The sequence below is a fragment of the Ursus maritimus genome, unplaced genomic scaffold (genome assembly GCF_017311325.1).
Source record: "Ursus maritimus isolate PB19 unplaced genomic scaffold, ASM1731132v1 scaffold_24, whole genome shotgun sequence".
Classification (NCBI taxonomy): Eukaryota; Metazoa; Chordata; class Mammalia; order Carnivora; family Ursidae; genus Ursus; species Ursus maritimus.
Window position 1 is genome coordinate 22,787,103 of NW_024424897.1, and position 22,875 is coordinate 22,809,977.

At 43.0% G+C, this 22,875-nt stretch overlaps 1 protein-coding gene across 1 annotated transcript in view; it reads left to right on the forward strand.

Annotated features, from left to right (window-relative positions):
* Positions 1-19,134: 19,134 nt before the first annotated feature.
* NPEPPS (aminopeptidase puromycin sensitive) overlaps positions 19,135-22,875 on the forward strand; it is a 92,302-nt gene continuing 88,561 nt past the window's right edge. The window contains exon 1 of the mRNA XM_040640730.1: positions 19,135-19,499. Coding sequence (XP_040496664.1) covers positions 19,239-19,499 — 261 coding nt within the window. The 5' untranslated portion in view covers positions 19,135-19,238. The remainder of the gene's footprint in view (positions 19,500-22,875) is intronic.

Here is a 22,875-nt window from a genome sequence, read left to right on the forward strand (position 1 = left end):
TTCTCCAATCGGTTCTCTCAGTGGGCATATACTAGTTCATTGATGTCTTTTTCCGTATGGGGCATGTAGAACTGGCCAGTTTGAAACACGGTGAGACTGTCACCTCTCTTGAGTTGACATGGTGTTTTTTCATATGAAACTGTGACCGCATTGGGTTTGGTGAATCCTAAACCTTTTTCACATAAAATGCTGCCAAGCTTGGGGCGCCTGGGTGGCTCAGTCGTTAAGTGTCTGCCTTCGGCTCAGGGCATGATCCCGGTGTTCTGGGAATCGAGCCCCACATCAGGCTCCTCCGCTGGGAGCCTGCTTCTTCCTCTCCCACTCCCCCTGCCTGTGTTCCCTCTCTCGCTGGCTGTCTCTCTCTCTCTCTGTCAAATAAATAAATAAATAAAATATATTTTTTTAAATGCTGCCAAGCCAGTACCACTACTTCCTGTACAATTGATTTTTTTTTTTAAACCTAAATGTAAGTCTTCACTTGATCCCTGTCAAATTTCATCTTGTCAATTTGGGCCCTTCGCTCCAATCTGTCAAGATGATTTTAAATCTCACTGCTGTCATCCATTCTATTAATTATCTCTCCCAGCTAGATCATCATGCAAGTTATTGATTTTTAAAAATGTTTAATAGGACAGTGAGGCCTCTCTTTGTTGATATCAATCTTTTAATCAATATCCTTTGAGTTCAGTTGAAAGGCTAGTTAAAAATCTACATAACTGTTTATCTACGCACAACTCCTTTGCCTCATTTTCTTAGCCCCATCTTCCTGCTCCTTTACCACCTTTCTCTGATGTGCCCCTAGCCCATGAAGCAAACCAAACCCACCCAGGCACCACACAACCACAAATTTCTATATGGATAGCCACAAGCACCAGCTGTTTTTAAAAGGAATCATCAAAGACCTTCCCTCTTGCTAATACCCCAGCTGCTCTCATGGGGATCTTTCCTCCATGCAACTCTTATGGGAGGTTTTGTGATACCCAGTCCTCATCACCCCCACCAGCCACTCCAAACATGATGTGTCTATATTCCTCTAAAATGTAGACTCTAGCTTGGACTTTGGCATGGCTCCTCCCATTGGCTCTTGGTGCTTCCACTCTGCCCACAATAGAGCTGTCTTTTTTAGCTTGGGTACTATTCCACGAATAGTGTTATAACCTTGCCTTTTTCTTTGTAGTGGCTACATGATATTCCAATATTCCATTCCATTCCATTCCAATGTAGATATGCACTTGATGGGCACTTAGGTGGTTCTGAAGCTTTTGGTATTACAAACAAAGAGGCCATGAATCTGTTTGCAAGTACTAAGGTAGGATAAATTCCTGGAAGTAGAATTGAAGGGTCAAAAGATATGTACGTTTTAATTTTGATAGCACCAAATTGCTCTCCAAGGAGTTGTACCATTTTACTTTAGTGGTGGTTTAGATCTCAGCAACATCAGGAATTTCAAATCAAATAGGCCTGTTCTTAAAAGATACCTTGCGATTCTACTGGTGAAAAATTGAAATTGCTTTTAATTTTTCCCTTCTCCCTCATTTCTCCTCCTTATGCTCTCCTGTGATTGCTCCCCTACCCTGCACTCCAAATTCTTCTCATTCATTTGTGCTAAGTAATTCTGCTATCTCCAGACTCCCTACTTAATTCTGCCCCAGCCCTGCATTTGCACGCACAAACCTCGTCAGGGTAAACTTGTTACTATCCAAAGCCATCTTCCTTAGTCAGAACACTACGGAGCACTAACATGTAGTAACCTATTTAATACTTTCACCAACCTTATGATGCAGGTACCATAAGGTATCATGAGGTATCACCTACTTCTTGGGTGAGAAAATTGAGGTATAGAGAAGTTGAGTAGCTTTTCTAAGATCACATGGTTTAAAAAGTGCAAAAACTGTTTGAACCTAGACAGGAGACCTCTAGAGATTATGCTCTTAACCCCTGCATACAGATAGATACCTCTCTTGGGAGATTAGTCCTACTTAGGTCCTCATCAAATTCTAACCTTTCTTAGCAATGCCCGTGATACAATTCAGGCTCCGGTATTTACCCTGATCCCTATCTAGCCCACAGCCTGTCCTATTAGCAGCTCTGCCCCACAGTAGTGCCTGGAAAAAACTAGTTTCAGGACAGCTTTACTTCGCCTGCAGCAGAGGAAAAAGTATGGGGTGGGATCGCAGGCAGAAGGGGACATCAGTCAAGCCCTTTCCCTTTGCAGAGGTGTGGCTGCCCGGTTCTGGTCTCTGGGTGGGTCTCCCCAGACAGGAAGGGAGCAGCTGGCTTAGTGAGTCTCATTTTCCCTGGAACTCAGCGCACTGTGAAATTCAGGAGATGCCTAAGGCCAATTTAGGCAAGTTCCATTCAACAATCATTCATTGAGTCCCAACAATGGGCCAGGCGCTGTGCTGTGTTTGGGTACAACATGAATGAGTCACATGCTTTAGAGGTGAAGATAAGCTCTTCCATTGCCGGTTACTACAGTGTGATAAGTACCCCAGTACTAAAGACCTGAGTGTATTGTCTGGAGTGAGAGAGGACAAGAGGAGAAAGGGAAAGTATGGACAAGGCGCTCATCCCTGGGAGTTTTGATTTTAAGAACACAATCCTAGATTAGGGAAAGGTCTCCGTAAGGATTTCTGGCAGGATGGAGGCACCTCCATGAGTGCGGAGTTCTTCAAACGCAAGTGAGGTCAAATACCTTGCCTGTTTATCTGGAATGATGGAGTGGGGGTGAGGGCACGAGGGCAAAGGGCAGTTGGGAAACGTTCCAAGGTCCATAACAGCGCGGGGGAGGGGGTTCTATGAAATGTGAATTCCTGCGTTTTCTTGGCAGTTTTTCTGGAAATTGTGATGACAGCTGGTGATGGGAAGAATCCCGGAAATCTCGCCAGGGCCTGCAGCCATTTCCCTCCTCTAGGTGGCTGGCTATCACCTGAGCCATTCCAGACGGTAGGCCGCTATAGATTCTTTATATTTTTTCTCCTGCTTATTTAATAAAGTGAGGGTAGTACTGGCTTTTTTTTTTTTTAAGAAGTAAAAGGTGGGAAGGAAGAGAGAGGTTCTTTTCCAAGAGCAGTGAATAAGCAAGCCACATCCTCTACACCAATCAGACGGCTTCTTGTCGGAGGATAAAAAGCTCCGGACGAGAGACTCGGCCAGCAGAGAGACCCAGTTTCTGGTTTCAGATCTGGCCCAACTGACTGAAAGCTTTGGAAATTCAAAACCGATCTGTACATCCAGTTGCTCTTTCGTGCTGTGGGAATAATACATTCTTGTCTCTCAATGATATTGTGAAAAAGGAAAGACAGGAATGACAGATAAACATTTAAAGGCCTCAGGAAGTAGTACTCTGTAGAGACGTATTTTATTGTTTTTAATAATTTCTCAGACTGTTTCAGAAAAAGTAAAAAGGCCATGGCTGATATGCTCTTTTTTAAATGGAGGATGAGTGGTGCTAAGGGGCCTCTCTTGAGTAACTTCCTCCTCTTAATTGGGACAGAAATTCTGGCCGTTAAGAGACACATAGAAGGGCCAAAATAGAACTGAAATGTTCTACAACTTCTGGTTCTCAATAGACTCCACTTAAGCATTTGGTTCTGTCTGCAAAGTTTAATCCTTACAACAAAGGCCAGTTCTAATGAAAAGCGTACTTATACGGGTAACACAGAGAGAAGAGGCAAGGAAAAAAAATCCCTTGAACTACAAGTGGCCATGAAACCTGGAAACATAGGCGAATATACATAATAAAAGGCTTCTAGATATTATCGTACATGCTGTGTTCAGTAACATTACATCATAGGGTCAATAGGAATGCTTACTTCAATGTCATGGGCCAGTCCACAGTGCATGCAGTGCTGAGTTCCCTATCAATGCCTGAAATGAGTCTGTGATGCCTTGTCTTGTGTAATTTAACTTTGACTTTCACTTTCACTGAATACCCCAGAAGAAGTAATCAAGGGGGTTCAATCTGTCGCAAGGGAGCTTTAGCTATGTTTCCAGGCTTTATAGCTATCTTGTAGCTTCCACAGAGAGGAACATAGAGAATAATGAAGAACAGTAAAGCAAGGAGGATGGTAAAGAGTCTAGAGAATGATAGAGGGTAAAAGTAGAAACACAGAATGTGACCATGGAAACAAAACTGGGGTGGGGAGGGGCGGATATCCAAATCCAGGGAACAGAGAGACAAAGAGAGAAACATCCTCTGGAAAATAATGCAACATATCAAGGGGAAAGGAAAGGACAGTGAGAACAGAAAGGCAGGTCAGAAAGGAAAAAGCATTCTTTTTTTTTTTTTTTAAAGTAATTTAGGATTTACTTTTGTAAAAGCAAGTTGAAAAATATTAAAATGTTATACTTGCATTTCGAACATCATAATATAAATATAAAACACAAAACATCCAAAGTTAAACACTGATCTCTCATGCTGACTTAGATTTAGATATTGAGTATATCATATTTCACAGAAAGAAACTTTTAAAGTTTTGTCAGAGCTTGCAGTAGATACTATTATTAAGGGGAATTTCCTAGACGTCACAAACTGTTAGATGCAGCCCTCATTAGCCGAGCTGATAGATGGGAGCATAGTAACTTTTTCTATAGAAAAATATAATTTAAGAACTAGAAAGAACTTGGGGCACCTGGCTGGCTCAGTCAGTGGAGCATGCAACTCTTGATCTTGGGGTTGTGAGTTCGAGCCCCACGTTGGGCATAGAGATGACATAAAAATAAAATCTTGAAAAAAGAGAACTAGAAAGAACTTTAAGATTTTAGTTGTTTATTTGAGAGAGACTGAGAGAGAGAGAGAGCACAAATGGAGCAGAGGGAGAGGGACAAGCAGACTCCCAGCTCAACAGGGAGCCCAATGCGGGGCTTGATCCCAGGACTCTGGAGCCAAAGGCAGATGCCCAGCTGACTGAGCCATCCAGGTGCCCCTAGGAAGAAATTTAAAGATGATCCAGTCCAACACCTAATTTTACAAATGAAGAAACTAAGGCATTGAGAGCCTCTAGAGACAGATAAAGAATTTGGGTGGGACTGCTGGAAAACCAGAAGATTCTGATGACCATCAAGAGAAAATCCATGCCTATTAATAAGTTTTTAATATTTAAATGAAACAGGTGATGAAAACTTGTCTGCTCTTCAGTGGGCCAAGTTATGCATCATGTGTTAGGGAAGAACGAAATGGGAACTTGAGCTCTGGTCTTTTCTTGATCCAGCCATTCTTTGGGTTGAATTCTATCAGCCCTGGAGTTGACGGAAAAAGACCACGAGAAGCTGAGGAGAAAAGATGGCCCGTTCAGAGTCAAGCTGACTCGGGTACTTGCGCTGGTTCTGCCAGTCACCAGCCACTGAGATCCCAGGCAAGTCAGTTAATCCACGCATTTCTCAGTTTTCCAAAATGAGAATAGTAACATCTGCTTCATGTGATACTTGGGGGTGTAAGTGAAAGAATACAGAGTGTAAAGTGCACAGCGATTCACCAAAGCAATAAAAATGGCCAATAGGAAAAAAAAAAAATTCTTCCTGAATTGCATTTCAAAGAAATGCAAAATAAAGAGCGATGAGGTACCATTTTCACCTACCAAATTGGCATAGATGAAAAGAAAACAGAGCTAATAACACTCTAGGGTGTGGAAGCAGGTATTCTCATACATTGCTGAAAGGAATGTAAACCGGTACGTTTCCGGAGGTCAGTTGGGCAATGTGTATTAAGACCCTTAAAAACGTTCATGCTGCTGGGGCGCCTGGGTGGCACAGCGGTTAAGCGCCTGCCTTTGGCTCAGAGTGTGATCCCGGCGTTCTGAGATCGAGCCCCGCATCGAGCCCCGCATCGAGCCCCGCATCGGGCTCCTCCGCTGTGAGCCTGCTTCTTCCTGTCCCACTCCCCCTGCTTGTGTTCCCTCTCTCGCTGGCTGTCTCTATCTCTGTCAAATAAGTAAATAAAATCTTAAAAAAAAAAATGTTCATGCTGGGGTCCCCTGGCTGGCGCTGGCTCAGTCGGTCAAATGTCCAACTCTTTTTTTTTTTTTTTTAAAGATTTTATTTATTTATTTGACAGAGATAGAGACAGCCAGCGAGAGAGGGAACACAAGCAGGGGGAGTGGGACAGGAAGAAGCAGGCTCATAGCGGAGGAGCCCGATGTGGGGCTCGATCCCATGATGCCGGGATCACGCCCTGAGCCGAAGGCAGGCGCTTAACCGCTGTGCCACCCAGGCGCCCCAAATGTCCAACTCTTGATTTCGGCTCAGATCTTGATCTTCTGGTGGGGATTGAGCCCCAAGTTGGATTCCACACTCCGCACAGGGTCTGCTTGAGATTCTCTCCCTCTCCCTTTGTCCCTCCCCCCAATAAATAAATAAATAAATAAATTAATTAATTAATTAATAAAATCTTTAAAAAAATGTTCATGCTCCTGGGGTACCTGGCTGGCTCAGTTGGAAGAGCATGTGACTCTTGATCTTGAGGTCATGAGTTCGAGCCCCACATTGAGAGTAGAGATTACTACAAGAAATAAGTAAACTTAAAATAAAATAAAAATAAATAAAATCTTTTTAAAAATGCTCATGCTCTTTGATTTAGGGTTTTACTCTAGACATTTAGCCTAAGGAAACAATCACATGTGTGTGGGGGGAGATATATCTGTCTATAAGTTTGCTCATATGGGTGCTTTATATGTAAGGAAAAAATACAATAAGGATGAGTTTTCACAACTTTCCTCTCTCCCACGTGGCAAGAAGAATGTTTTGCTGCTAAATGAGTAAAATGAGGGTCCTGGAGAAAATTAGATACAGCTTTAATTTAATTGACATTGAAAAAGGTAGATATTTACAGAAACGTGACACGAATCGTACCAGAACATTCTGGGGGTGGGGAGGAAGAGATGATGGGAAAAGGAAGGAAGGGAAGGGGGAAGCGGGAAAAAGGGGCTGGTTGAGGGAAGTTTCAAACAATCAACCTGTGCATAAGGTGTTAAAAAGGAGAGAGGAAAAGAGGATTTTGAGAAGTGCTATGTCTTATTAATGCAATCTGGTTTCATTTTGTCTTTTTTTTTTAAGATTTATTTATTTTGGGGGCATCTGAGTGGCTCAGTTGGTTAAGCATCCAACTCTTGGTTTCAGCTCAGGTAATGGTCTCAGGGTTGTGAGATTGAGCCCAATTGGGCTCCACGTTCTGCAGGGAGTCCGCTTAGGATTCTTTCCCTCTTCCTCTCCCTCTCCCCACTTGTGCTCACGTGCTCACTCTCTCTCTCAAATAAATAAATAAAATCTTAAAGAAAAAAGATTTTATTTTTAAGTAATCTCTACATCCAATGTGGGGCTCAAACTTAAGACCCCGAGATCAAGAGTCATGAGCTCTACCAAGTGATCCAGCCAGATGCCCCCCATTTTGTTTTCTTATTGCTCATCTAAAATTCCTGAATTCACTATATTGAGCAAGTAATACTTTTATACACAGAAACTCCCTCACAATAAACTTTGTTTTTGAAAGTGAGAAGCACAAGAACCACACAGCTTCTAGAAAAAATGCAGAAAAACATCTTTGCAACCTTGAGAGAGGCAAAAATTTCTTGGCAGAACACTGAAAACACTAACCATAAAAGAAAAAATTGAAAAATTGGACTTCATCAAAATTAAAAATGTCTATTCATCAAAAGACACCATTAAGAAAATGAGTAGATGGGGCACCTGGGTGGCTTAGCTGGGTAAGTGTCCGCCTTCAGCTCAGGTCATGATTTCCAGGTCCTGGGATCAAGCCCTGTGTCAGGCTCCCTGCTCAGTGGGGAGTCTGCTTCTCCCTCTGCGCCCCACCCCCAGCTCATGCTCCTTCTCTCTCTTTCTCACTCTCTCTCTCAAATAAATAAATAAATAAATAAATAAATAAATAAAATCCTTAGGGACACCTGGGTGGCTCAGTCAGTTACACGTCTGCCTTTGGCTCAGGTCATGATCCCAGGGTCCTGGGATAGAACCCCATGTCAGGCTCCTTCCTCAGTAGGGGAGTCTGCTGCTCCCTCTCCTTCTGCCCCTCCCCCTGCTCATGCTCTCTCTCTCAAATAAATAAATAAAATCTTTTTTAAAAAATCTTAAAAAAAAAAAAGAAAACAAATAGACAAATGAGAGACTGGGAAAAAATATTCATAGTATATATACTTGACCAAGGATTCATACCCAGATAATATAAGGAATGCCTATAAATCAAAAACAAAAAAGATAGACTACCCAATTAAAAAATGGGCAAAAGACATAAGTAGACACCACACAAAAAAAGAAACATAAATGGCCAGTAAGCCATGAAAGGGTGCTTGTGGTAAATGCTGTGATATATCACCCAGATTTTCCTTTGGGAATGAAGGGCTTATTCTTCTGCTGTTAAAAAGGCTGCCAACGGATGGCCCTCAACTATCAGTTCCTCTCAGGGCTTGATTGGCTCAGCTGAAGAGCCCTGGTCTGCCTAAGGTCACTCCTTCTTTACACAGTGGCATGCATCCAATGACTCATCATCCTGGTCACTTGCCCAAACTCGAAACATTTTTGAAGGGTCACCCCAGTTTCAGCGCTCTCTGTAGGGTTAGCTGAAGCCTCTGAGACTACATCACAGCTCAGCTCTTCCTCTGCCCAATCATGCTTTCGTCTTCCATGCCACCAGGGTTGAGCCCTGAAAAAACCTCCTGCTGACTAATCTCCCTCTCAGTCTGCTTCCAAGGGAACCCAAACCATGACAATGCTCAACATCAGGAATCATCAGAAAAACGCAAACGAAAACCATAGGGAGATGCCATTTCACAACTAGAAGGGCTTTGAAGAAAGACTGATAACACCAAATGTTGGTGAAGAGGTGGAAAACCTGGAGCTCTCATACACTGGTGGTGGGAGTATAAAATGGTACCATCATGTGGGAGAATTGTTTGGCAGCTTCTTAGAAGGTCAGATATACATCTAACCTATGACCCAGCAATTCCATTCTTAAATATGTACCCAAGAGAAAAGAAGGCATGTAGCCAAAAAATGGTACAAGAATGCTCATAGCTAGCCTTAGTTATAATAGCCCCAAGTTGGAGGGGCGCCTGGGTGGCTCAGTCATTAACCATCTGCCTTCGGCTCAGGGCGTGATCCCGGAGTCCTGGGATCGAGCCCCGCATCGGGCTCCTATGCTGGGAGCCTGCTTCTTCCTCTCCCACTCCCCCTGCTTGTGTTCCCTCTCTCCCTGGCTGTCTCTCTCTCTGTCAAATAAATAAATAAAATCTTTAAAAAAAAATAGCTCCCAATTGGAAATAACCCAAATGTCTATGAATAAGAGAATGGATAAATAAATTATAGTCCTATAATACTACTTGGAAATATAAAGGAATGAACCATTGATACATACAATATGTGTAGACCAAACCATTAGGTTGTATAAAAGAGGCATGTGCGTGCACACACGCACACAGACACACACACACACACACACACACACACCCCAAACACATACTGACTGGTTCCACTGATAGGAAGTACAACAATAGGCAACACAAATCTATGGTGATAGAAAAACAGAAAGTAGTTGCTTGGGTGAAGTGGGGGCAGGGGTGGGGATTGACTGAAAAGGGCCATGAGGAAACCGTCTAGGGTGATGAAAAGATTCTGTATCTTATTTTGAGCGGTAGTTACGTAGTGGTTACAACTGTCAGTAGGCACCGACCTGCATGTTCAGGATTTGCCCATTTTTGTGTCTGTACATTATACTTCAGTAAAAGCTTACACACAGCAAGGGGAGCACACACTCACTCAATAAATGTTTAATAAAACAAGTGGAGATGATTTTTCTGAGGAACCAAATGATTAATTATTATAGAAAAGATTTCCTTTTCCTGGGTTATGGTAAAATGTGAGAGTCTCTTGGGATCCTCCTTGATTAAAATCTTGTGAATATTTATTCTTCACAGTGGGTTTTTCCCCCCTCCCCCATTAAAATGGTTAAGCTTTGATAGCTACAGGAGTGGCAGAATCAGGTCTATAATGTCTGCCTGCATCATTTGCAGGTGAGTGGCAACGCTCAAAGTATATCAAGATAGTAACAGGGCGAGAGAAAGAAGTCAAACACCCTCACCGCTTTCCCAGTGCGGTAGATCCGCATTTGGCTGCTCTTCCGCACCATCCTGCCAACATCACTCTCCAAGCAATTTCTCTTATAAAATATGGCACAATCCCCACCCTATTCTGAACATGGGTATTTCATCTCAGAAAAAAGTATTTAAAGTATTTGAAACGTTTGAAGAGACCAGTTGATTTTAATGGAGCCAGTCGGTATGAACCTATGCTGTTTTCCATGAAGGTTAATATCTTAGGGTACGAGGAAATGAGAAGGGAGACAGAGAATCCTTTTGGGGGTTTCATAGCCTAAAAAACTAAACATGACAGAATGCCGATCGGCTCTCAAGAAAAAAGATTTTTGCAAACACACGAAGCTATTTTAAAATTCCCTTTTATAAAATCAAACAGTGCAAAAGCCGTTGGCTGCCATCTTCAAAATCTGAAAGTAGACTGCTTGGTGGGGTTGCCAGATTTAGCCAATAAAAATACAGGATGTTCAATTAAATTTGACTTTCAGATGAAACAATGAATAGTTTTTAGTATAAGCAGTCCCTCCAAATATTGCGTATTTTTAGCATGAACATGTCTCACGAAATATCTGAGACAGATTTATACTAAAAAAACTATGTATTATCTGAAAATCAAATTTAACTAGGCGTCCTATACTTCATCGGCAACCCTAGCCCTGGGCAGAACAAGAGACCCAACCTGGCTGAGGCAAATGTGTCTTTAGGGTTACTACATGGAATTACAAGGTTAATAGTAGTTATGAGAAAAGGAGAAGGACTGAACTTTTCTTGTGCTCCTGGATTTCTACTCTCTCTGTCACACTTTTTGAAAAATATTGTGAAAAGCCTTTAAATGCACTTCCAATTATTTCAAGTGGTCATGAATTAGTTATACTAAATACAGGGTATACTTGATATTGGGTCTCTACGGTTTGTGTGGGGGCTAAGAGCCTAGGATTAACCAGATGGATGTGTCAACCCCGAGAACTCATTTCCCTTGCTGGGTTTGCTTTTCCTAGTGAGGAACGAACAGACCTGACTTTATAAAGCAATTGGAAGACTGCAAAATTGCTGTGTGAAAGTATTTTTGATTACCCCCACCCCTTTCACTAAAGGATCACCCACACTGTTTTGCTTTATAAGACTAATATTATGTCAGAGAGGTCTCAGCTATTAGGTTTCCAAGGTAGGAAGCCTGCTTCCGATGGAGGCTGGAGTACTAGTACTCCAGAGGTGGGTTGAAAACAGCAACATTGCTGAGTCTGTTTTAAACGCTCATGGAGAGAGCATTCTTTTCAGCATCAGCTGATCCTCTGCGGCACAGGATTCTGTTACCCTCATTTGAGCTGCCTGGTTATTCTAGCAATCAGATCTTTCTGTCTCCTTCCTGTTACCCGGGCTTGACACCAGCTATCATGTGCCCTCTTCTCCTTGACTCCCAGACACATGATTCTTTCATTTTCTTTCTTTTTTTAAAATAAATATTTGATTCCTCTTTTTTTTTTTTTAAGATTTTATTTATTTATTCAACACAGAGAGAGACAGCCAGTGAGAGAGGGAACACAAGCAGGGGGAGTGGGAGAGGAAGAAGCAGGCTCCCAGCAGAGCATGGAGCCGGATGCGGGGCTTGATCCCAGGACCCTGGGATCAGGCCCTGAGCCAAAGGCAGACGTTTAATGACTGAGCCACCCAGGAACCCTGCTTCTTTCATTTTCTTAAAACTCAAATGCCAGAATATTGGAATTTCTAGCACAGTTACATGGCTGCAACAACACGAGAGAATAGGTGAAATCAGGACTGTCCTGTAAAATCTAGGACATGTGATCTCTCTAATATTTCAACACTTGTCCTCTGACAGTTACCCACGACGGCAAGGATATTTGGCAAGGAGGTGGGAACAACAGTCAGGCTTCTCATCGTGGCTTTAATCTCTGCCTTGCAGTTAACCTTGGGCAAATATTACCACACCTATCTCTGTCCTGTGCCAGTTTCTTATCCCCTTTTATTTGAAGCCCCCTCTACCAATAATAAAAAAAAAAAAATGAGCAAAAAGGAACTCATATCCAACTTACTTTGCCTATCCTTAAAACTTAAGTTCGAATCCTAGTGTGCGTAACCTGGTTTATTGGGTTTCTCTGTCCCTTTACCATGAAGGGGGAGAAGTTTTGGAAAACAAAGGTCTTAAAGATTTTACCATTCTATTTCCTTGTTTAGGAGAATGAAACTTGTGCCTGCTTTCGGGACAAGTAATTTGTAAACTTCAAGTCTGAATCTAACCTGGCTAGAACCCATAATATTCTAATTCCTGGAAAATATTAAAAGGGGCTTATAAATTAAAGAAAGTGATTTACCCCCTCAGACAGTAAGGACAGTACTTTCTGTGAGATAGTGACTTGTTTTTTTTTGCCCTGCACCTTCTCATTTCCTTTGATCCTGTGACCACCCCTCCATATAGCGATGTCCTCTTAAATTGACACAGGACAGTCACGGATCACTTTAGCAAAAGTACATAGGGCTAAACAAAGATGTCACATTTTGGCATCTCTTGTCACTAAGACATATCAGGAGAGGGCACAGCAAGAGTTCAGGGTTTCCTGACGCAGAGTACCTAAAATTGTGGTCTCTGCTTCATAGTTAATGTATGTTTGGGGCAGGAAAAATATAAATGTCTCTTGAATGTTTGAATGGTGCCTTGTTGCCCAAAGAGTTTTGTCTTTTTTTTTTTTTTTTTTTTGGCCTGCCCTAATTCCTGATGTCAGGTCCCTAGGGTATCTGTGCTCTGTCTCATTCTCAGTGAATGTATATTTTATACAGTGTGATCGCACTTTGAGCTAAAATAGATCATATCTAGAAATCTGCTGGTATGGTTTCCCAGGATGAAAGAATTTGAGCAGTTTGAATTGCTTTTTGTCTCTTTGGCTTCTTCCTGAGTCAATTCACAATACAGAGATGTCACCATATAGATTTTATTTGGGGGGGGGGGGAAGGCACCATAGCCCAAAGGCTAGTCTCTACACTGAGACTATTTTCCCAGAAAATACAGAATCTCTGAAAATGAAAGAGGCTTAGATACACTCCTTAAAGTCTCCCTGGTATTACTTGTTTATTGGGGACTAGATGACTTTCAGTTCAGTCCTATGCATAAGCAGGCCACAAGCCAATTTCTGGCTCTCCCTACACTTTTTAAGTGTTTCTTAATCTTGGTTCCTATGCAAATTCTGTAGGGAGGCTGGCAGCAGCAGATTTTTTTTTTTTCATCCTCACTCATTTAAGATTTGTGGCTAAAACTCCAAAGCAAATCGCTCTCATAAAATCTCACTCCACAAGATATGATTCCAACAGATTGGCAAACCTTAATGTCCTGGGTCTCTTTTCTGCACCCCACCCTTAACCTAGGGCTGGACAGAGGTTGAGATTATGAATCTCTTCGGTAGGCACAGCATCAAGTATTGAGTGAAGACCAATCCTTTTGTACATTCTTTTTGTCAGGGATTTGAAAAGCAAACAGAAATAGAGCCAAGGGTGGAGAAACTGAGGCTGACTGATGCCAAGCTGCTGAGACTTCTAATCCTCTTGGCTACTCCACCGGTCTCGTTCAACCTGAGCCTTCAACTATTTTTCTGGATGTGAAGTCAAGGCAACAACATTGCTAAGTCAATTCCGGCATGCCAGCTCTAGAACACTGTAACCTTTAAAGACTTGGGATTCCATGAGACATGTTGCAGCATTCCAGAGATCCACGCATCAGACACAGACATCTGCATTCTTACCTGCAGCAGAAGGTGTCGCTTTTACTCCCTAACTCATATTCCTGTGGGACTGGTGGCTAACCCTTCCTAAGAGCACACGGCCAAAGAGGCTCATTTCAATATGAAGATCACCAACGAAGGGCTTAGGTTTAGTCATGTACTTGTCAGTCACTTGGGATTGGTAATTAATCCTTGAGTAGTGCTTGGGGAAAAGGAAGTTGAAGTACTGGAAAAAAAAAAAAAAAGCTGGGAGGAGCTAGGAAAGAAGTTAGGTAGGTGGAAAAGTATGACATTTTCAACTTCCTGATGGAAAGATACCAAGAGAAATAAAACTCTTTCTGACTCCGAGGACCTTTTCTGGGGGCCATACTTGGATGGACATAATGTCATATTGCCACCCTCAAATATATATACAGTTGACCCTTGAACAACACAGGTTTGAACCGTGTGGGTCCACTTACGCATAGATTTTTTTTTTCCGATAAATACAGTACTAAAGTGTATTTTCTCTTCCTTATGATTTTCTTAATATTTTCTTTTCTCTAGCTTTATTGTAAGACTACAGCATGTAATACATGCAACATGCAAAATACGTGTGAATCGACTGTTTGATATCAGTAAGGCTTCCAGGCAATAGTAGGCTATTAGCAAACTTTGGGGGGAGTCAAAAGTTCCATGCAGACTTGCAACTCACTGGGTTCTGTGCCTCAATCCCTGCATTGTTCAAGGATCAGCTCTATTTAGATACATATGCAGACACACAAGCACATCACCTGTTATATATAGTATCCATCAGGATAGTATACATTTTTTTTTAGTCTAGTGTACATTTTAAAGCATATGGAATTAATCTGCTTTCCTCAAGAAAAACACAGGATGGGTAGGCAACATTCCATCTACTCCCCACTTTTCCAACAGTCATTCCAACAGTCATTTTAAGTTACAAAGAGTCAAAGCTGGGATCTCATGGCATCAGCCTCCTACGGATTGCTTTCTAGCTTTTTGTGTCCCTGGCTTTGGGAACCCCCTCACTATCTTCTACAGGTAAGATTCACATTAGTGAAATTGCAGTTATAATTTCCATGCTTGAAATTGACATTGAAGGCCATAATTTCTAAGTCAGGGAGGCTATATACTAGCAGTAATGCTTAGTTTTGACCTAATATGGTGGGTTTTGTAATGGTCTCCCAAATTCTTCCACATCTTTCTCTTCCCCTTTCAATGTTCCACAGCCAGGATGTATTTCCCTCCTCCTTGAATGTTTTGGCTTCCTGTCCCAATTCCTTTATATTCTCTTTGCTTCAAAACATCTCTTTCAACGATTTACATTTGTTCTACATATCCTTTACTCCAACTCTATCTAGCACTCCCTGCTATGAAGACCATTCTGACACCAAGAACATGATAGACTTCTTTTAGAAATTCCTAAACCACAGGTCACGTAATATTTTTCTTTGAGGAGAGCGTGCATTATGCACTTAACTGCTTTATAAATGGAGAAACTGCAGCAGGGAAATTATAAGACTTGCTCTAGGCCATAGATAAAATCAGTGGTAAGATTGGGACTGTGTCCTCAGACTCTCAGACTAGTTAGTGCGTAAAAACTAAAGACAAAAGTGCCTAAGATTAGAACAACTTTATTCTTTTTAAGATTTATTTATAAGTAATCTCTACACCCAATGTGGGGCTCCAACTCACAACCCTGAGATCAAAAGTCACATGCTTTGGGGCGCCTGGGTGGCACAGCAGTTAAGCGTCTGCCTTCGGGTCAGGGCGTGATCCCGGCGATCTGGGATCGAGCCCCACATCAGGCTCTTCTGCTATGAGCCTGCTTCTTCCTCTCCCACTCCCCCTGCTTGTGTTCCCTCTCTCCCTGGCTGTCTCTATCTCTGTCAAATAAATAAAATCTTTAAAAAAAAAAAAAAATCACATGCTTTACCGACTGAGCCAGCCAGGTGCCCCTAGAATGACTTTAATTAGTTTTTTCTTTCTTAACTTTTTTATTGAAGTATGCAATTTGCATAGGATTTTTAATTGAGATTTTCAAGGGCTTCATTAAACAAGAAACCTAGAAATCTGTTAGAAGTAAGGCTAATGACCTTGAGACATTACTCAAATCCCCCCACTCATTTTTTTTATTTTGAAGAGTTATTTATTTGAGAGAGAAAGAGAGAGTGCATACTGGGGAGGGGCAGAGGGAGAGACTCTCAAGCACATTTCAAGCTGACTTGGGACTCGATCTCATGACCCTGAGATTATGACCTGAGTCGGTCCTTAAACAACTGAGCCACCCAGCTGTGCACCGCCCTTCCACCGCCCCCCCCCCACTCCTTTTGAAGCATCATGGGGGAAGTGAATTTCCAAGAGCTCTTGTGTTCTTCATTTCAGTTATTCCAGAGAAGACTGCCTGGGGTATATTTGATTGTTAGCCAGTCTTCTTTATAAGAACTGTATATACAACCTTCCATTCCCTAATCCCAAGTTACAGGTAGTATCCGGGTTCATTCCTATCTTGCTGAGTTGGAATTTCCTGGGTCATGGGACTAGGGATAGGGCCAGGTAAGGTTCTCCCTTTTTTTCTCAGCAGGGTGACATTTAATGTTGTTATGAAGTCTATGGCCTTGGTGATTATTTTTTATTATTTATTTATTTATTTTTTTTTTTAAGTAGGTTCCATGCCCAACGCAAGGCTTGAACTCACAACCCTGAGATTGAGAGTTACATGCTCTACCGACAGAGCCAGGCAGGTGCCCCTAGGTTTTCTTTTTGTTTTTTAAATCGTTTCTTACCTCTAGTCTTAGGTTCACATAATTTCTCTGTGGGACACAAATCTTGTACATAAAGGAAAGGCTACAGACTGGGTAAAATATTCTCTTGATCAATTGGTTAGCTGGGTCAATAACAGTTGAGATGTACTTTGTTCAGAACTCAGTTCTGACAGTTATAAAGGAATTAGAAGTACATCTTGAAAAGATATCCATATAAAACAAATTAAAAGTATAATTACAGTAGGGTGCCTGGGTGGCTCAGTTGGTTAAGCGTCTGCCTTTGGCTCAGGTCATGATCCCAGCGTCTTGGGATCGAGCCCCACCTGGGGCTCCCTCCTCAGTGGAGAGCCTGTTTCTCCCTCTCCCTTTGCCTTCCACTTTCCCGGCTTGTGCGCTCTCTCTGTCAAATAAATAAACAAAATCTTTTTTTTTTTTAAGTATAATTACAGAACAAGTACAAATAAATCAGCAAAAGCCAGTACTTGGGAGCTGACAGGAAAGGGGTTAGAGTTGAATGGAGTTAGTCAATGAGGGCTTACTGGAAAAGGTGAATTTTGAAGGAAAGGGTATGGGTTTGGCCAAGAGGATAAGGGGTCTTTCCAGCAATAAAACATGACAATGGTAGAGAAGAGGGAATGAGCAAACTCTAAGGGCCAAAGGGCATACAGGTTAGCTTGCTAAGACTGGAGAATCTATGTTAAAGGGTAAGAAAAACAAGTCTAAGAACAGTTCATGGAGAGCCTTAAATGGTAATAAATCAAACATGCTTTAACAGACAAGAGGGAACCTTATGGGTACTTGCATAATGAGAATAACTTCATAAGAAGCTGAGATACAGATGGACTAGAATAAAACGAAACTGGAGAGTTAGAAAAATAGGGAAGCTGCCGTGAAATTTTTGGGGGGAGAGAGCTGCTGGGTCCTGATGCCAGCACTGCCATTAATTAGCTGTATGACTTTGGGCAAGTCACTGAATCTATGTGTGCCTGTTTTCTCATTGTAAAATAGGCATTATGGTGTCTGCCTAAAAGAGCTGTTGAAAGGATTAAATGAATTAAAATATGAAAAGTGTTTAGTAAACATTCAATACATTATCATTCAATTATTAATTCAATTAACATATTATTAAAATTATTCTTATTATTATTTCTATGACCTAGAAGTGGTCATAGAGATGTGTAACAAAAGGCCTCACCTCACATCTTAGTTTCAAAGGATTGCAGCTGTTCAGTATGTCCTAAAAGGTATGCAAGATTCAGAAGACTAGAGGGGAGGCCCAGTGTCCAAGACAACGGTCCCTAGTCTCACAGGGCAACTGAGCACCAGAAATGTGGCTAGTCAGAATTGAGATGTGCGATGAATGTAAAATACACACTGCATTTCAGAGCCTCAGTATGGAAAAAAAAATTCATTATTTTTTATTTGATTGCATGTTGAAATGATAGTTTAGATATGTTACGTTAAATAAGATGTGTCAATTTCACTTGTTTCCTTTTTTTTTTTTTTTGATGTTTTACTAGAAAATTTAAAGTTACTTAGTTGGCTCGATTGTATTTCTACCGTACAGTGCTGGTCCAATATATTATTCAGCATTGAGCTTTGGAAATTCAGGGGTTCTACATGAGAAGGTTCTTTAAAGGAATGTGGGGATTATGGATTAATGTCTTGCCCTTGACACTTAAAAAAATATAAACATCTGATACATATTTATATATAATTAATATACATTTATGTTAAAATATGTATCAGCCCAACTTGTGAGATATCTACAGAACTAGCGGAACCACAGTTAAAGAGGCCATAATTGGTAAAGGGTCTTTTAGTTTAAAAAAGCAGAAATAAAGATGAAACGGGAAAAAGGTGAAACATACCTTATTTTGAACATTAAACTATGGAAACAAAAATCTTCCTCACTTCCGAAATCACTCCCTCCAAGGTCCAGATCGCATTGGTCTAAATAACCTGGATTATTAAAGGTTTTCTGACAAATTTTTTCATAACCATCTCTTGAAGTTGCTACTTAAAATAGGAATAATTACTGCCAAAGAGCCTCCAGTCAGTGCTTTCTGCTGATCTGGAGGTAAAAATCTAGTTTGGGGTTTTGCTCCCAATTGATGTTTTAACATTTTACCCTGACTTGTATCGGCCAATTGCATAGGCTTCAACTTCCAAGTACAGCTGGGGGTGGGAGTGGGTCCTCACACGCCTTCCCTCCGCTTCTCAAATCCTTCTGGGCTCCTTCCGGCTCGCTACGAGTCCGCTCTCCCCAGTGGCGCCGACAGGTGCAACGCAGGGAGCCGCCTCCCGCCCCCAGCACGCGCCCGCGACCCCGAACCCTCTCGCCCAGCCGGCCGCGCCCTCGCCGCTCCGCCCCCTGCCCCGGCGCGCGCGCGCACACCGGCGGGGGCGCGCCCGGCCCGCGGGGCCGCGCACGCAGCTGCCGCCGCCACCGCCTCCTTCCCTCCCTGCAGGCCCTCCTCCCCTGCCCTCCCCTCCGCCCCCTTCCCCGTAGGCAGCCAGCCCGCCCGCCCGCTCCCGCACTGCCTCCCTCCCGGCCCCGAGCGCTCCGGCTGGGTCTCTCCCCCGCCCCCTCCCCCAGGCTCCCCGGTCGCTCTCCTCAGGCGGTCGCCCGCGCTCGGTGGATGTGGCTGGCAGCCGCCGCCCCCTCCCTCGCTCGCCGCCTGCTCTTCCTCGGCCCTCCGCCTCCTCCCCTCCTCCTTCTCCTCCTCAGCCGCTCCTCTCGCCGCCGCCGCCGCCTCCACAGCCTGGGCCTCGCCGCGATGCCGGAGAAGAGGCCCTTCGAGCGGCTGCCTGCCGATGTCTCCCCCATCAACTACAGTCTTTGCCTCAAGCCCGACTTGCTGGACTTCACCTTCGAGGGCAAGCTGGAGGCCGCCGCCCAGGTACGGCGACCCTTGGGCGCCGAGGGCGAGCTTCGGGGCAAGCAGTTAGGCCGCGGGCTGGGCTGGGGGCCCGGCCGGAGGGCGGGCGGGCCGGCGGGCCTGGGCGCTGAGGGCCTGGGGCTGGCGAGGCCGGCTAGGGGACCGGCGCGCCCCTTTGGAGCGGCCGCGGGGCGCCCGGGCCGATGTGCTCTGCCCTGCTGGGCTGGGGCCCGGGCCGCGCTGCGGGGAGCGCCGAGGGAGCAGGCGGGCCCTGCCCGAGGGCCCCCCCGATCCCCCCCCCGGGAGGGCACACCTGTGCGGGGCGTCCCCTCCCCGACCCCTGGCCCTTCCGGGCTTGGTAGTGTTCTGGGCGAGGCTGGAGGCTGTTGGGGGAGGCCAGAGGGGTCATCGGAGTCCACGCTCTGTCTCAACCTCCTGACTCAGTTCTTTTCTCTGGTTCTCTCTACGCCCCACGGAGGACACATTGGAAGGGGGCGGTCATCTGGGACTCCGGCCGCCGCGCGTTAGCGAGGAGGGGAGATTCTAGAAGGGGGGAGAGGGTGAGAAGGAGAATGCTAATCCCAGGCAGCCTTGCTGAGTTCTCCCCGCCTGCTCCGGCCCAGGGGCTGGGTTTCCAAGATGATCCGCCCCCTCCCCCTTCCCCTTCCCCTCAAGTGACAGTGCAGCAGTGACTTTGTTCTCTCCTAACCTCTAGAGAAGCTGAAGGAGGACCCCATCTCCGCTTTTCCTCCCATCTTCCTAGCTTTGCAGCCTGTGAAGCAGGTGGATTTATTGTTACAGCGATGGTTGCTTAGCAGTACTCTCCTCTGAAAGAAGCTGCTAGTTTTAGCATACCACTGTTGAAAATATTCCATTACTCTCCATTGCAGTTTTTGGTGAATCATGCTCCCCCCCCAACATTATCTGAAGTATTATTTGATTTTGGAGACTATTAGTACTGATGCCCCATAAAGATCCCGAACAATAGACATTTGTGACATACTATGTTATATGATGTATTATGTGAAGTCGGTGATGAAAAATGGGAACTATTTAGTAGTTATTTTTAAAAAGAATGATGGTAAATATATTGTTTCATTTCTTTTTCTACTGCAGTCAGAGAGGAAAAACCAGTAGGCCTCAACCTTAAAGAACAGGGTGTATATAGCAGTGAAATGAAAGAAATGTATAGTGTTGGAATGAATTGAAAGTTTGAAGTTGTCTTTGAAAGCTGAGTACTCAGATTGAAAATATGTCTGAAAGTGTAGAATTAAAAAGTGTACTGTCATATATGGAGTGCTTGTGTGAAAACGTGAGGGCCCTAGGGTCCGGCTGCATCAAAAGGCAAAACTTACCCCTTGGAAAGTCAAGTGATTTTAAAAATTTCCATTAAGAATATGAATCAGAATGAGTGTATCTTCGGTCTAAATTAGGATTTGAGAGGGTTATTTGGGAGACTTTATTTAAGCCAAGTGACTAGAGTGTTTGATATATATTGGCAGGGGGCAGATGGGAGGAATTGTAAACAGTAGTGTGTCTTGTGACTTGGCAAGCCTTCGGGAAGAAGGACCTATGATGAATGAGTTCGCATTATGTGAAAAGACTACGAGGAAAAAAATCATTTATTTCTTTACCTCATTAGTTAGTGTCACCGGTTCATAATTTTGAGAGGTATATATATTTAGAGAAAATTTTCAGGAAAAAAAATTGTCAATAAAGATTTTTAAGTGATTATTAGGAAGTGATGATTTTAAGTGTTAGGACAGAACAAGATGTAGTGACATGCTTCTCCTTACCCGGTTTCTCCTTGTTTTTCCAAAGTAATGAGAAATATGTGGAAGGCTGCTTTGGGCCATTGAGGGAGCACATGGTAATATACTAGATATTAACAGGGAATTGTTAATTTGATATAAGGAAATAAATCTTTTTTAGTAACAGGAGCTTTTCAGAGCAGTTCTTTTCAGAAATTCTTTTCGGGCTAGGTGGCCACACAAATGAAAGATGGTATGAAAGTGAATTCTAACAGGTTTTATTAAAGAATGATTGGACTTTTTAATTGTGCAGATTGCCACCTTTGGGAGAGTAAAGGAGTTAATGTTGGTGAAAAGTTAACAGTAGTAAAAAGCATATATTTGTGTTTTTGAGATCCATGGATTGGAGCAGTAAGTTTGAATTGTGGCATTAGATGGTGTCTTATTGTGGAAATCTAAAAATGTGGACAGGATTATATCTCTAGAAATCTAGATTTATAACTGGTGTTGGGTCAGTTTCCTAACAGTTGGAATCGTATTACACAAAGTATACAAGTTGCTTGGTTGCTTTAGCTGCAAAATTTTATGATAAGCCCAGAGTATTTGTACAGGTTACATATTAGAAACTTAGTGGATTTTTAACCTGGTCTGGGGTGTGGACTCCTGGGGAAGGTGAAGAAATTAGTCAGTGTGCATTGACTTTAAAAGTAGTTGCCTTTTACATAAGTGTGTGTGGTCTAGGTCAGCAAGTTTTGCAAAAGTGTTACCACGGGCCTAGAGAAATAGGACATTGTCACCCTTCCCCTGCACCCCCTTTACGTTAGGATACTTGAGAGCAATGAATTTTTGTTAACTATTTTGAATTCAGACTCTCTTGCTTTGTGGATAATTCATTAAAAAACAGATAAGATGTTTGTATGAGAGTGGCTACAATTCCTTGTTATGAGTGTATTGTGGTTGATGCAGTAATTGGGCTTTCTCTTATGGAAATATTTAACCTGTGCCAAAAAAATTAACTTCATCCTTTAAGGCCAGAAGTCAGGATATAGTAGACAATCCCTGGCCTTTGCCAACAGAATATTCATGTTGGTGATGACTAAATTGGCACTTAGAGGAGAGTTATAGATATAGTAGTTTGTTTGGCAGGCTAAAACTTGGCACCTAAATGGATGTTATTGTCAACCCTGTGTTATGGCATTTTCTGCCCAAATTCTGCATATTTTCTTCTTCTTCTTTTTTTTTTTTAAGATTTATTTATTTATTGAAGAGAGAAGGGGGTATTGTAAGTGTGTGGGGGCAAGGGAGGAGGGGGAGAGGAGAGGGAGAGATAAAGCAGAGTCTGCACTGAGTGTGGAGCCCCACATGGGGTCGATCCCATGACCCCGAGATGACGACCTGAGCCAAAACCAAGAGTTGGTGCTTAACTGACTGAGCCACCCAGGCACCCCTTGCATATTTTCTATGCAGTCATTTTGGTTGTTTATTACTTAAAAAAGTGATAAAATTAATAACTTGTGCAGCATTGTGCTAGATCACTAAATGGTCTTAAGTTAAATTTGAGGGGCGCCTTCTGGGTGGCTCAGTTGTTAAGTCTGGCTTTGGCTCAGGTTGTGATCCCAGAGTCCTGGGATCAAGCCCCTCGTTGG